Source organism: Arvicola amphibius, chromosome 4, assembly GCF_903992535.2.
Source record: "Arvicola amphibius chromosome 4, mArvAmp1.2, whole genome shotgun sequence".
NCBI lineage: Eukaryota > Metazoa > Chordata > Mammalia > Rodentia > Cricetidae > Arvicola > Arvicola amphibius.
In genome coordinates, this window is record NC_052050.1 from 86,088,993 (window position 1) to 86,104,971 (window position 15,979).

The window sequence follows — 15,979 nt, forward strand, 5'->3', positions numbered from 1 at the left end:
TAGGGCTCAGTCTAACTAATTGCCCCCTAGAGCCTGCTGGAGCTACTAAACTGTCAAAAGTTTCATCTCAGGCACTTTTCCTAGACAAAATGGTCCACTTAAAACATCAGCTAGATACTTCTGCCTGTGGCCAAGAAGCTCCAAGGAGGCTGACAGTTCTAACTTGCAGCATAGCCAGAGGCTCAGCTGCAGAAGACTTTGCTTGAACACAAAGGGATGTGTTGGGCATGGCCAGCTCCTTGCCTAGAAGCACCAGGTAGAGTTCTAAAATTTAGCTAACTCTTTCCCCTTTGCTTTTCAAACGTGGTCAAAAGATGAATGAACGTAACATCCTTGTATAACAAACAGAATTTGGATGCCATGATGTGTACAGTGGCTGTGTGGACTTCTAATGGTCGTGTTAGGTTTCTGATAGGTAATTTCTGACCGTAAATGACCACCTGGCAAGAAGCTGCAGAGGACATTTGACACCCTCATCCTCACACATCAGTGCCTTGTGGACCAGAAGACCTAGTGTGCCCTCCCATTGGGAGAAAGGGCAATAAGTCCAAATAGGCGCCTCCTGAAGATCTCTCCCTTCATTTGACCCTCAGCTGCCATTTAGAAGAAGTCAAAGCACTCTGATGTCTCTATGGGGTTGTTTCTAAGACATGTTTTCAGGACAGAGGTGTAAATGAATGAGAAATGTATAAATTCAATTTGGCTTACAAAGAGCAGGAGGGGTTTCAAGATTAAGAGAACAAACGCTTGAAGCAAAACATGATTTGAGTTTTATTGAACCAAGAAGACTGGAAAAATATCTGGAACTCTCAGAAAATCTTTATCAGGCTCAGCTCGGGCACTCACGGGACTCGTTGTTAAGTATATAAAAATCAGAGCTGACGAGCTGTGTGCCCTGCGTGTGTCTGAGGAGATCTTGACTCACCTCAGGGCCTCAGCTGTGAGAATCTAAGCCTCAAGGTTTGGAGGGCAAATAAGACCTTTGCCCTCTCTGTGGTATGCAAGTACCAAGAAAGATCTTTGGCCCTGGTTGTTGGGAGAAGCCATTGATTACTGCTAACCTCACCCAGAACAAAGGGATATATCTATATCTAGAGGAGGGACGAGGTCACATTTGTGAATGCCAGCGTATGATCACTAATGCAGCTTCTAATGCACCTGGCATAATCCAGGGAACACTGAACCAGTGGGAAAATGATGTTAAGAGTGGAGTACAGTGCTCTGTACTATTTGTGCCCATTGTCATGTAAATTATTTACAGCTTTTAAAGCCTCCTTTTGAACATAGCCTCAACAACATCCCACACATTTTGACAAGTCCTGTCATCATGCTTTCCTGTAAAATAGCATGAGTGCTTCTGAGACACAAGTGATTTAGAAATTAATGTGTTGATAAATTTGGAGAATGAGGAATTTTCTGGGGGCATGCTTGACTCTGTGTTTGGAAGACTTCTTGGTGCCCTGATTTGTTATTGATATCATACTCCGGTCCGATCTACAAAATCCATCCCAAGTAACTTCAGTCCATCAGACCTCATGGAGACAAGCTCTAGAAAAAGATCAGCTTGGGTAAATGATCTATGTGCCCTGTGAAAGAATGCAGTCTTTGTGACAGCTGGGTAGAAACTGTTTGTATCAAGGAAGTCACGTTCGTATAGTGTGTCGCTCAGATCCCCTATGCTAGTATTGACATTCTGAGCTGCCTAGATTTATATTTACTCTTTGAAAATTTCATATATGCATTCAATGTATTTCTATAATATTCGTGCCTCCATTTCCCCCTCCAGATCCTCCCAGATGTCCCTTTTACACACACATCAACTCTTTTTTTTAAGAACCCACTGTGTCTAATTAAGGCTGCCCACATATTCATGATTGCAGGGTCATCTACTGTCATGTGATCACTGACCACACCCCTGAAGAAGACTGACTTTTCCATCCCTTGCAATCCTCAGCTGTCAATAGCTTGTTCTGAGACAGGTGCTTTAAAATCTCCAGTTATGATTGTGAATGTGCTATTTTTCCTTTTAGTTCAGCCAGGCTTTGGCTTTATGTATATTTGAAACAATACTTTTAATTCATACTGACTGGAAGTTGTTACATCCTCCTAAATGACCAACCTTCTTACCTGAGAAAACTCCTTTTTATTTTCCCCAAAGTTTCCCACCTTAACATCTATTTTACCTGATATGAACTGAGTCACTCCAGCATTGTTTGAAAACAGGGTTTCTCTGTGTAGCCCTGGCTGTCCTGGAACTCACTCTGTAAAATAAGCTGGCTTTAAACTCAGAGATCCACCTGCCTCTGTCTCTTGAGTGCTGGGTTTAAAGGTTTGTGCCGCCACCACCACCCAGCTAGCATTTTCTAATTTATGTTTGCATGGGGCATCCTTCAAGCAGCATTGGATTAAGGTATAGTTTTTAGCTGATAATCAGCCTCTCACATTGACAATTTTCTATTTATGTTCCTTTTTCGTCAGTTTGACTTTGGAATTTTCCATGTGGCTTTATTTATGTTTATGCTGCTTGGGATTTAAAGAGGTTCCTAAATCTGTAGCTTCTTAGGTTTCACCCATCTTTAAAAGTCCTTAGTGTCTCTTCAAATATTGCTTCATCAGCATTATTTGTCTCCTTCTTTTGGGGGAGTTTTTAATGATATAAATATGTATGTATATAGATATATAAACATACAAACACATATAGGTATATATAGGCAGAGACTGCTTATTCATTCCCAGCTGCCCAGACCCCAAATAATCACACATAAACTATATTAATTATAACACTGCTTGGCCAATCATTTAAGTATATTGCTAGCTAGCTCTTATATCTTAAATTAGCCCATTTCCATTATTTTGTATTTTACCTCGAGGCTCGTGGTTTACCAGTAAGTTACCCAGATGTTTGTCTCCTTACATGGAGTCTCTCTAACTCTACCTACTCTCTCTCTACATCTCTGTTCTGATTTCCCTCCTGGCTTTACTTTGTTAAGCCATTGGCTGAAAGCAGCTTCTTTATTAACCAATGGCAATAAGACATATTCACTGCATACAAAGAAAAATCCCTCATCACGTCCCCCTTTCTGCTAAATAAAAAGGAAGATTTTAATTTTAACATAATAAAATTACATAACAAAATGAATTATGGATGTTTGTCTTTGTTTAGAGTGTTGGTTACAAGTTGTTATAAATAATGGTCAAGAAAAAAGCTAAACAAAGGAGATTAGATTCAGAGCTCTTGTTTTGAAAAAAAAAAGGTGGGGAGTGCTGTGGGACAATGGCCTTGTACCCTGTAAAGATTTGTCACTTGACTAGTTTAATAAAATGCTGATTGGCCAGTAGCCAGACAGAAAGTGGAGGCAGGGTGACAAGAACAGGAGAATTCTGGGAAGAGAAAAGACTCAGTCTGTAGTCATCACCCAGATGCAGAAGAAGATGAAAATGCCTCACTGATAAAAGGTACCAAGCCATGTGGCTAACACAGACAAGAATTTGGCTTAATTTAAGATGTAAAAGTTAGTTAATAAGAAGCCTGAGCTAATAGGCCAACATTTTATAATAAATGTAAGCCTCTGTGTGTTTCTTTGGAGTTCAAAGACTATGGGACAAGGCAGGACAAAACCCTCTGTCAACATGTGTATATATATATTATCTTCATTCTCTTCCCGCTTCCCACTCTCTCTTTCCTCCTGTCTCCCCTGATGCGCCTACCAAATCATCTACTCTCCTTTCACTGTGTCTCATCTCTTCTGAACTTAGTCTGGTGTGATGGTGATCTGAGGTGAAATATTTCCCAATTCTACAATTCTTGACTGACATTTTGCATACATTCTGGTCCTCTGATGCGGATTCTCCAGCTTGTGGAATCTCCTTTCTTGAGCATCTGTCCTTTGTTATTTTTCAGCCTGTGCCTCATTTGTCTAATATTTGAACCGCTTATGTATCTATTGGTATACTCATCTATTTCCCTTAGGTCCTGTCTTTGATACATCTAACAAATTCTCCTTAAATCGTGAACATAATTTTTCTAACATGAAAAACATTTGTTTGGTTCAATTCAACTTCTGTGAGGTAACGAGGAAACAGAATCTTGGTCTAGACAGGGGTTGTACTGTTTTAAGGCAAGCTACACTCATAGCCCTCTCATACCTCCAAAACATGAGATGTTTTACAACTCTCTTTCCCAGCTGTCCTCTGCGAGAGCTCAGCTCACCTACAAAATAACCCCCTTTGTTCAGTCTCACAGCTTCTGTGCTTTCACAAATGCTGTTCCCTTCTCCCTTATTCTGTGTAATACTGCAGTAACAGGCCCTTGACATGCCTTTGTCAAAACCCATAGAACCATCAAGCACAGTGACTGTAATCTACTATGAAGAATGGACTTCCATTTTTACTAATGTGTCAATATCAGCTCATCAATCATTAGTACATTAACTTTACCAAATACAGACCTTCCAAGCACTTGTGCGCATGTGCATGTGCATGTGAGCGCGCGCGCGCGCGCGCGCGCACACACACACACACACACACACACACACACACTTACACATAAAGAAAAAATAGTTTTTTAAAATTTATTTTACATCCCAACTACAGTTTCTTTTCTCTCTCCTCCCACTCCCACCCCCTTGTGCCCCCTCCCCTATCTGTTCCTCCTCCTCTTCTATTCAGAAAAGGGCAGGTCTCCCATGGATATCAACAAAACATGGCATATCAAGTTGCAGTAAGACTAAGCACCTCCCCTCCCTGATAATAAGGTTGGACTAGGCAACCCAGTATGAGGACTAGGGTCCCAAAAGCTAGCAAAAGAGTCAGAGGCAGCCCCTGCTCCCACAAGAAGGCCAACCTACACACTGTAACATATAACAGAGGGCAGAGGGCAGTTCCATGCAAGCTTCCTGGTTGTCGGTTCAGTCTCTGAGCCCCTGGAACCCGGGTTAGTTGATTCTGTGAGCTTTCTTGTGGTGTCTGACCTCTCAAGCTTGTACAACCCCTCTAGAGGATTCCCCAAGCTTTGCCTAATGTTTGGCTGTGGGTCTCTGCATCTGTTTCCATCAGTCGCTGGATGAAGCCTCTCTGATGACAAATGGGATAGGTGCCAGTCTATGAATATAGCAGAATATCATTAGGAATTATTATAATGATTTTTCTTTTTCTTTTTCCAGTTATATTTGGTTCTATCCTAGGTCTCTGGGCCATCCAGCCTCTGGGTCCTGGCGCTCCACACAGTGTAAGGGGTGGGCTCACTCTCATGGCCTGTATTAAAGGAGGGACCAGGCATTGTTTGGCCACTCCCACCTTCTGCACCATCCTCACCCCCAGCACATCCCATAGGCAGGACAGACTATGGGTAGGTGAAGGTTATATGACTGGATTAGTGTCCTAATGTCTCCACTGGACATCTTGCCTGGCCACAGGAGATGGCCAGTTCAGGCTGTGTATTCCCTAGTACTAGGAGTCTCAACTGGGGTCATCCTTGTAGATTCCTGGGAGTTTCCCTTGCACTAGGTTTCTACCTTACCCTGAAATGACCCCCCTTTTCCAGTTGTCTCTTTCAGTACTCTCCTCTTCCATCCCCGAAATTGATCCCTCATGCTCCACTGCCACCAGTCCACCCAGGAAATCTATTCTATTTCCCCCTCCCAGGGAGATCCTTGCTTCTCCCTTTGGGCCCTCCTTGCTACTTAACCTCTCTGGGTCTGTGGATTGTAGCATGGTTATCCTTTACTTCACAGCTAATATCCATTTTATGAGTGAGTGCATACCATGTTTGTCTTTTTAAGTCAAGATTACCTCACTTAGGATATTTTTTCAATAGTTCCATCTATTTGCCTGCAAATTTCATAATGTCATTGTTTTTTTTTTTTTGAGACAGGATTTCTCTGTAGTTTTGGAGCCTGTCCTGGAACTAGCTCTTGTAGACCAGGCTGGCCTTGAACTCACAGAGATCCGCCTGCCTCTGCCTCCCAAGTGCTAGGATTAAAGGCGTGCGCCACCACCGCCCGGCCCAATGTCATTGTTTTTAACAGCTGAGTGATACTCCATTGTGTAAATATATCACATTTTCTTAACCCATTCATTGGATGAGGGACTTCTAGGTTGTTTCCAGGTTCTGGATACTACAAATAAAGCTGTTATAAATGAAGCTGAGTAAGTGTCCTTGTGGTATGATTGAGCATCCTTTGGGTACATGCCTAAGATTGGTATAGATGAGTCTTATGGGAGATCAATTCCCAGTTTTCTGAGAAAGTGCCATATTGATTTCCAAAGTAGCTGTACAAGTTTGTACTCCCACCAGCAATGGAGGAGTGTTGCCCCTCTTCCAGATCCTCTCTAGCATGAGCTGTCACTTGTGTTTTTGATTTTGGCCATTCTGACAAGTATAAAATAGAATCTCAGAGTAATTTTGATGTGTACTTCCCCAATGGCTAAAGATGTTGAATATTTCTTTAAGTGTTTCTCAGCCAATTGAGAGTCTTCTGTTGAAAATTCTCTATTTAGATTTGTACCCCATTTTTAATTAGATTATTTTTTTTTATGTGTAATTTCTTGAGTTCTTTATATATTTTGGAAATTAGCCCTCTGTCAGATGTGGGGTTGGAGAAGATTTTTTTCCCCATTCTGTAGATTGCTGTTTTGTCCTATTGACAGTGTTCTTTGCCTTACAGAAGGTTTTCAGTTTCAGGAGGTCATAGTGTATGCAATATTGGTGTTCTGTTCAGGAAGTTGTTTCTTGTGCTATCAATTTGCTGTATATTGCCCTTATTTTGTTTAAGTATTCCCCTTTTATCCCTGATCGCTCCAGGACTTTTATCATGAAGGGGTGTTAGATTTTGTCAAAGGCTTTTCAACATCTACTGAGATGATCATGTGGGTTTTTTCTTTCAGTTTGTTTATATCGTGGGTTACATTGACAGATTTTTATATGTTTAACCATCCCTGCATCTCTGGAATGAAGCCTACTTGATAGTAGTGAATAATCTTTCTGATATGTTCTTGGATTTGGTTTGAAAGTATTTTATTGAATATTTTTACATCTATGTTCATGAGGGATATTGGTTTGTAATTTTTTTCTTTGTTGAGTCTTTGTGTGGTTTGGGTATTAGGGTGACTCTGGCCTCATAAAATGAATTTGGTAATGTTCCTTTGATTTCTATTTTTTGGAATAATTTGAGGAATGTTGGTTAGCTCTTCTTTGAAAGTCTGGTAGAATTCTGCACTAAAACAATCTGGACCTGGACTTGTTTTGGTCAGGAAACTTTTAATGACTAGTTCTATTTTCTTAGGGGTTATAGATCTGTTTAAATTGTTTATATGATCTTGATTTAACTTTGGTAAGTGGTATCAAGAAATGTGTCCATTCTTTTAAATTTTCCAATTTCAATTTAAATTTTTGGATTTCCTTGGTGTCTGTTGTTTTGTCCCCCTTCTCAAAACTTCTGATTTTGTTAATTTGGATATTCTTTCTATGTTTTTAGTTAGTTTGGATAAAGTTTTAGCTATCTTGTTGATTTTCTAAAAGAACCAACTCTGATTGATTCTTTGTATTGTTCTCTTTGTTTCTATTTCATTGATTTTAGCCCTCAGTTTGATTATTTCCTGCCATCTACTTCTCTTGGGTGTGTTTGCTTCTTTTTGTTCTAGAGCTTTCTGGTGTGCTGTTAAGTCACTAGTGTGAGATCTCTCCAAGCTCTTTATGCAAGCACTTTGTGCTATGAACTTTCCTCTTAGCACTGCTCTCATTGTGTCCTATAAATTTGGGTATGTTACTCATTCATTTTCATTGAATTCTAGGAAGTCTTTTTTTTGTTGTTGTTTTTGTTTTTGTTTTTCGAGACAGGGTTTCCCTGTAGTTTCTAGAGCCTGTCCTGGAGCTAGCTCTTGTAGACCAGGCTGGCCTTGAACTCAGAGATCCGCCTGCCTCTGCCTCCCAAGTGCTGGGATTAAAGGCGTGCACCACCACCGCCCGGCTCTAGGAAGTCTTTATTTTCTTTCTTTATTTTTTACTTGACACATAGTCATTCAGTAAAGAGTTGTTCAGTTTCCATGAGTTTGTAGGCTTTCTGTTGTTTCTGTTGTTGTTGAAATACAGCTTTAATCCATGGTGGTCTGATAGGATGCAGGGAGCTGTTTCAATTTTCTTGTGTCTGTTGAGACTTTCTTTGTGACCAAGTATGTGGTCAGTTTTGAAGAATGTTCCGTGAGGTGTTGAGAAGAAAGTGCTTGGTCATTTCCCAGCTTCCCAGACCTGAATTATCACTCAGAAACTATATTAATTACAACACTGTTCGGCCAATAGCTTAGACGTGTTTCTAACTAGCTCTTATATCTAAAATTAACCCATTTATATTAATCAATGTATCATTAATTAACTAATTAATTAAAACCATGAGACTGTGGCCTACTGGTAAAGTTCTGAAGTCCTTCTGTTTTGGCAGATAAATGGTGTCTCATTGACTCTGTCTCATTTCTCTCTATATATCTTCCAGTCTGACTATATTCTGCCCTGCCATAGACCAAAGCAGTTTATTTATTAACCAATGATAATAAAACATATTCATAGCATTCAGAGGGGAAGCCCACATCAAGAAAGTGTATTCTTTTGTGTCTAGTTGAAATGTTCTGTAGATATCTGTTAGATCCATTTGGTTTATAACATCTGTTAGCCCCCATATTTCTCTGTCTAATTCTTTTCTGGATGAGCTGTCTGTTAGTGAGCATGGGGTATTGACATCTCCCACTATCAATGTGTGAGGGTCAATAGGTGATTTAAGCTTTAGAAATGTTTCCTTTGCAAACATGGGTGCCCTTGTGTTTGAAGCTTAGATGTTAAGAATTGAAATGCTATCTTAATGGATTTTTCCCTTAATCATATGAAGTGTCCTTCTTCCTCTCTTTTGATTAATTTCAGTTTGAAGTCTATTTTGTTAAATATTAGGGTCAGTACACCAACTTGCTTCTTGGGTCCATTTGCTTAGAAAATCTTTTTCTAAGCTTTTGCTCTGAAATAATATCTGTTTTTGATGTTGAGGTGTGTTTCTTGTATGCAACAGAAGGATGATCCTGGTTTCACATCCATTCTGTTAGCATGACCTTAAATCCATTTATTGGGGAGTTGAGTCCATTGATATTGAGAGATATTAACAACCAATGATTGTTAACTCCTGTTATTTTGGTGGTGGTGGTGGCAATGTGTGTGTGCATGTGTGTGTAAGAGAGAGAGTTTGTGAGTGTGTATGTGTGTATGTGTGTGTGTGTTTCACTTCTTTTGATTTTGCTGGTATGAAATTATTTATTTCCTGTGTTTTCGTGGATGTTGTTAACCCCCTTAGTTTTGAGTTTTCCTTCTAGCCTCTTTTGTGGGCTGCATTTGTAGATCAATACTATTTAAATTTGACTTTGTCATGTAATATCTTGTTTTTTCCATCTATAATGATTGAAAGTTTTACTGGGTATAGTAGTCTGGGCTGGCATCTATGGTCTCTTAGAGTCTGCAGCATATCTGTCCAGGCCCTTTTGACTTAGAGTTTCCATTGAGAAGTCAAGTGTGATTCTAATAGTTCTGCCTTTATATGTTACTTGGTCTTTTTTACTTTTCCCCTTTAATATTCTTTTTCTGTATGCTTAGTTTTTTGATTATTATGTGGTAAGGGGACTTTCTTTTCTGGTCCAATCTGTTTGGTGTTCTGTAAGCTTCTTGTGCTTTTATAGGCATTTTATTCTTTGTGTTAGAAAAGTTTTTTTTTTCTATGATTTTGCTGAAGATATTTTCTGGGCCTTTGGACTGGGTATCTCCTTCTTCTATTCCTATTATTCTTAGGTTTGGCCTTTCCATAGTGTTCAGAATTTCCTGGATGTTTTGTGTCAGGAACTTTTTATATTTAACATTTTCTTTAACCACTATATCACTTTCTTCTATTGTATCTTCCATGCCTGTGTTTCTCTCTTTTATTTCCTGTATTCTGTTGGTGATCTTGCATCTGCAGTTCCTGTTTACTTACCTATATTTTCCATCTCCAAAATTCCCTCACTTTGTGTTTTCTATATCACTTCTATTTCCATTAGGCCTTAAACAATTTTATTCATTTCCTTCACCTGTTTGTGTTTTCTTGCATTTCTTTAAGGGATTTGTTCATTTCCTCTTAAAGGGCCTTAAGATTGGATTTAAGGTCTTTTTTTGTGTTTACACTATGTTGTAATAGTGTAAATAGGCTTTCTGTAATAGGATAGGTGGCTCTCGTGGTACCATATTGTCCTGGATGTCCTTGATTGTATTCTTATTCTGGCCTCTAGTCATCTGGGTTTGGGATTATTATCAATTTAGGTGCTGATTTCTGAGTTTATCTTTGTTGGATGGATTTTTTTTTGGATGTTTTCCCCTTGCTTCCTCTTTCCTCTCTGGTCTTCTGGCTTGAGTGCCCTGTGACTCTGGTGACCAGCAAGTCTGGTCCAGTAGTATGTCTCTTCCAGAGTTTTGGTGGTTTGCTTGGCCTCTGAGGTTTTGGTGCTCCATTTGTTTCTGAGGTTCTGCAATGCTGGGAACTGGTATGGCCTCTGGGGTTCTGAATACTTGTGTGGTATCTGCAGTTCCAGTTACTTGGGACTCCTGGGGCTCCTAATACCCGTGTATTAGAGAAGGAGTTGTCTGCCAAGTTATGGTCTGGGATATGGAGCCCATGGGAGGAGATAGCATTGGAAACTGCTGGGCAGGCTCTGGGGTTCCTAGTACTGGCATGGCCTCCAATATGGTGGGAGCCTTCTGCCAGGGCTTGCAGGCCAGAATATGAAGACCAGGGAAGGGAGTGTTGTTGGGTACTGATGGGTGGGGCTCAAAGGGTTTGGCAGGTGGTGGATGGTGTCTTACCTGGGGTATAACCTCTGGTAGAGCAGGAACCTCTTCCAGCAGGTTGTAGGCCAGGACTGAAGAATTAAAAATTTAAATACAGCCCTTTAGACCTGGTGAGATGGCTCAAGGGATAAAGCTACTTATCATCAAACCTGATAGCCTGAGTTTGATCTCTGGGATTCACATGGTGGAAGGAAAAAAGCCAACTGCACAAGTTGTTCTCTGACTTTCACATATGTGCCGTGATGTTTACACAAGCACATATCCACACACACACACACTCAAATTCCACTAACCAAAGTGATCAAAGGGTCGAATACATCCAGTAAAAATGAACTTCTCCCACAGACACAGATTAGGAGGTGACGGAAACCCTGCTCTCTGTACTAATACTCTTGGGAACAACATAGACAAAAACCATTCCAGTCTGGGCTCATGGGGGTGGGGGAACTAAAACACACTGGGGTTGAGGACTGGACTATCTGACACACCTTTGGTCAATGGTGCTAGCAAGACAGGAGACAGTTCAAATAGGAGCCCACAGAGGAAAGCAAGACTGACCAGCACATAGACGTGAAAAAGCCAGCAGGAGGGAGCTAGACTCCCCCAGCTCACCTGCCATGGGGGATTTTCCTACAGTGTTTCATGCATGGCACAGTCAAAGACTTAACCTGCATCCACTCTGTCACATACCCCAATACGCTAATTCTTAATGTCAATAATATTTTTTCTTTTCTACATCTGAGTTGCTTATGACACTCAAGAAAGGAGAGAAGCCAAGTTGTGTAGCTTGTAAGCTCTATGAGTGCAGGAAACAGAACTGTAATCCATCGATGTGTGATGATAGATGCTTCACCAATAGCTGTCAAAGAAATCAATCACCATATGAGACCCATAGCTTGATCACAAAGAAGAGCGAGGTAATGGGGCCTTCTCGTGGTGGAGAGTGTCTTAAAAGCCACTCTTCAACCAAACCTGTGCGTACTTCCAAGAAGCCATTCACATCCGTGCATCCTCTGCCACGTGCCATCCCATCTCTCTTCAGGCTGCATGACTGCATGGCTCAGAGCATGCTGGATGAGCCCTGCTGGTAGCGTGGGCACTGGGAGGTGACCCAATGCTCGTGCCTGTTCTCACTGTGGGAAAGGGATGGGAAATCCAGACTTTGCTCTGCTGATGAGAGAGGCCCCTTGCGTAGGTCAAGCTGGATGGTGACCAGAACTTCCTCAGAGTGCCTGAGAAGTGACAATAAAATTTTGTTATGCTTTTTAAATGAATGGATTTGGTAAAATGTTTTCTTACTTTTTCCTAGACATCGCCTGGTGGTATTACCAGTATCAGAGAGGTAAAATAATAATAATAATAATAATAATAATAATAAGTCTGCACTAACTTGATTGTCACAGTTACATTACTTGGAAAGGAAGAACTTCTCCATCTTCTGCAACTATCTTCCTTATTCACCAGATTTATGTGTTTCTTATTAGCAAACTCAGTCTGTGTAGAAACAGCAAGGGATGTTCTCTTAGGGTTGAGGCTTAAGAAAACCCTTGTTCCTTCTAAGAGACTCCTATATTTTCCTTCCATGGTAATGAATACCTATTAAATAAAGCTCAGAACTGAATTATAGCTTAAGTATATTAACTGTTTAGAACAAATGATCTGAATTTCTCTGTTCTCCTCCCCTCCCACAACATGGTCCAGACCTCCAACAGAACCAGCTTTTTCTGAAGCAGTTTTTCTTTATCTGTTTTTATTTTATTATTTAGTTCCTATTATCTGCTTCAAGTTCTTTGTGGAAAAAAACTGGAATGCTCAAATAAAGAAAGAATAAAGGCCGATGGTGAAGACGTTAAGCAAGTCTGCATCAAGTTGTAGAGTCAGTGGTCTCCAAGTCACGCAGGCAGCTTAATGGCATTAAAAAGAGCCTGAGGTGAAGATGGGTGTGGTGGCGCAAGCCTTTAATCCCAGAACTCGGGAGGCAGAAGCTGGTGGATCTTCATGAGTTCAAGGCCAGAGTGGTCAAAAGAATGAGTTCCAAGACAGCCGGAGATATGACACCCTATCTCAAACAACAGAAAGAAAAGGGAGAGAGGGAGGGAGGGAGGGAGGGAGGGAGGGAGGAAGGAAAGAAGGAAGGAAGGAAGGAAGGAAGGAAGGAAGGAAGGAAGGAAGGAAGGAAGGAAGGAAGGACTCTAAGTGAATGGCAGGGGTTCCTGGTGACTCACTTAACCAGAATGTCCAGTCCCTGCTTGGCTCTGGTAGATGACACCCTGGTGAGAATTTGAGAATCAAGATTTTTGAGGTGAAGTAAGAAATATAAACTTTGTCATGGATTTCTTGTCTCTAAATATTAGCAATGCGTTTTAAACATACTTTATCTGTTTCATATAAAATATGAGCTCCTATGGATTTCTTACAAACAAAACCTTTCTTTGGACTACATTTAAGCTAAGGACCACTATTTTATAGCCTCAAAATGGAATGGAATGAATGGGTGGGTATAAAGTACAACCCAGATTACCGCCCCCCCTGTGCCAAACACACACACACACATACACACACACACACACACACACACACACACACACACACACACACTGGAGAAACTGTAGTCTAAGCAAGAGAGGAAATGGTCATATTTTAGGCCATGGCCTTCGTCATCAGCCAGAGAAGATATTCACTGCCAGATATGCCCCAGATGTGGGTCCTCACTGCTCAGTTTGGAGAGTGGACTTGTACAAAGGCGTGACATTTGTTAGGAGCAGGGGTACCTCCAGGCTGCTCACAAACCAGCTGACATTTTGTGCTCCAGTGGAGTAGAAGCCACTGTGGGGATATGTCCAATCTAATGACGGCCCAATCTAATGGCAGCCCAGTCTAATGGCAGTCCAATCTAATGGCAGCCCAATCTAATGGCAGAGTCCTAAACTGGCTGGAATCAAGGTCCAGCTTTTTCACTGTTGACCTAAGCGATCCAAGCCTCAATCAAAAGGAGTTAGTGACAGAGCTTGGGAAAGATCGTCAATAGAAGACCTTCGCATGCATGGACTCTGTTTATGTAAAAAAACACATAACTCACTGGAGATATGGGGAGCCTTGATACAACCATTTTTTTTCTAAGAGGGTCTAAAGTTTTCATCTATCCTATATCCAGAACCACCCCAAACCCTAACGTATTAAAACCCGTTTACTCTGACTCATACACTGTGCTGTCTGGGATCCTCCGCTGCAGCAGGCCTTACAATCATCCTTCCGGCTCACACTCACCCCCAGTAGCAGACATTCATCGCCTTGTGAGCCACTTGTAGTTAGAAAATCACCTTCTCCATTAAGATAACTGACTTCTAAATATCAGGCAGGGAGGGCATCAGACCCCTCACCCCCGACCAAACAGGAAGTCACATGAGAGCAGTGAACAGATTTCTACTAGAACGTTCATTACAAAGAGAAGATAACTCTCATGATCTCAATCAAGCAAATTTCCATAGCATTAACCACAAGATTAGTTTTGATTCCAACTCAGTCTGACTTAATAATTAGTTCATCATTCTCTTTAATAATGAAAATAATACAGCGAGCAGCACATGGGATTGAAGACTCACAAAGCCCGAAAGTGGTAAGGAGGCTCCTGGGTGTTAATTCTGGTTTTGTCGAACCAGGGAACTGGGCCTGTGTCCCCTCTCTACTGGTTCTGCCTAGAGACGTCCAGAGAGACCCTGTCTGGCTACAGAAGAGATGTGAAAATTACCCCTCTCAAGCTCCCCGTGCACACATGTATAGTGGCCCAGAACAAGCGGCTACAGGGTGGTATGAAAGAGAGGAATGTCCAAATGTGGGCAGGTCTAGACGGCTGCAAAAGCTGTGGACAAGTTAAACTATTGTTTTCCTGTCAAAGGCCGTGACTCATGAAGGTCACAGCGGCACAGGTTTGCCAAGGCTAAAGTCCGTCTCACACCAAAGACAGCACTGCCTCACGGTGTTTTACCTCCAAAGTCTTTCACAGAGGTTTTGCATGCATTTATGTGTATACTGGACTGTTATGTAAGTTACATTTTTTACTTAATGGTTTAAGCCCCTAGTATCTATAGGTGGCTACTTCTCTACATCTGGAGCCTCAATGACCAGAGTTTCTCCTGTCATGTATGTGGCCACAGACTCATTATTAGTGAAGGACAACGCCAGAAAGCCAAAATTTGGCCATCAGTAGCTGAGTATTCACAGCCAGAATCTCTTTAATCTGGAACTCAGTCCTGCCTCCCAGACAGCAAGCCTATCATTGGTTAATAGGAGTGACATCATCTTAATAAAGGCAGTTTAATAGTTACCGTCTCAATAATTAGCACTTTTTAAGCAAGATGATGAGAAGTGAGTGCTGGTTCTGAGTTGAAAAAAAATTCCTTTAATTGCCTACAAAGAAATTTCCTAAGTTTATAAGGAATCCAGCCATGGGGAGATTTTACACACACACACACACACACACACACACACACAGAGAGAGAGAGACTTTATTCTGGGTCAGATGAACATTTGGAAGAAGACACTATAACAACAAATCTTTCCTTTCTAAAATATAATTTTCTATTTTAATATCTATTTGGGTTTTTTTTTTTTCAAGACTGGGTTTCTCTGTAGCTTTGGAGTCTATCCCGGAACTAGCTCTTGTAGACCAGGCTGGCCTCAAACTCACAGAGATCCACCTGCCTCTGCCTCCCGAGTTCTGAGATTAAAAGCGTGCATCACCACTGCCTGGCCCTTATTTATATTTTAATATAATTTTGTTGATTCCTCTTCCTGAGGCTACCTGAGCATGTCCAGTGGGTGTTAAGGAGTAGTATGTGGAGTTTGTTATAAACCTCTAGAGCCCCTTCGGAAGTTTCTTCAGATACACACAGCTAAAGATACATGCATTTTTGTGCTAGGACTAACCTGCAACCGATTTCTTAGGATGAGTTGGAAATCTACTTTATGCTTTCCGCATTACACTTCTGGGGACCTCCCCTTTCCACTGGCCCTTTGACTTGCACAGAAACCTCCTGCATTCAGGAAGTTAGTCCTTAACTCATTAGCAAACCTAACAATAATTAAAGGCTCTGTAAGCATTATGAGGAAATTGGCCACTTGCCACAAAGTAAC

The 15,979-nt window shown here is 41.2% G+C and overlaps 1 protein-coding gene across 6 annotated transcripts in view; it reads left to right on the forward strand.

Moving 5' to 3' along the window:
* Positions 1-15,979, forward strand: part of Kcnip1 (potassium voltage-gated channel interacting protein 1) — a 367,510-nt gene that overhangs the window by 335,731 nt on the left and 15,800 nt on the right. For 2 of the 6 annotated variants that reach the window (XM_038326712.1, XM_038326714.1), the window contains exon 2: positions 12,156-12,188. The exons of the other annotated variants lie outside the window; for them this stretch is intronic. In XM_038326712.1, the coding sequence (XP_038182640.1) occupies positions 12,156-12,188 (33 nt within the window). The remainder of the gene's footprint in view (positions 1-12,155; positions 12,189-15,979) is intronic. 6 annotated transcript variants of the gene reach the window in all.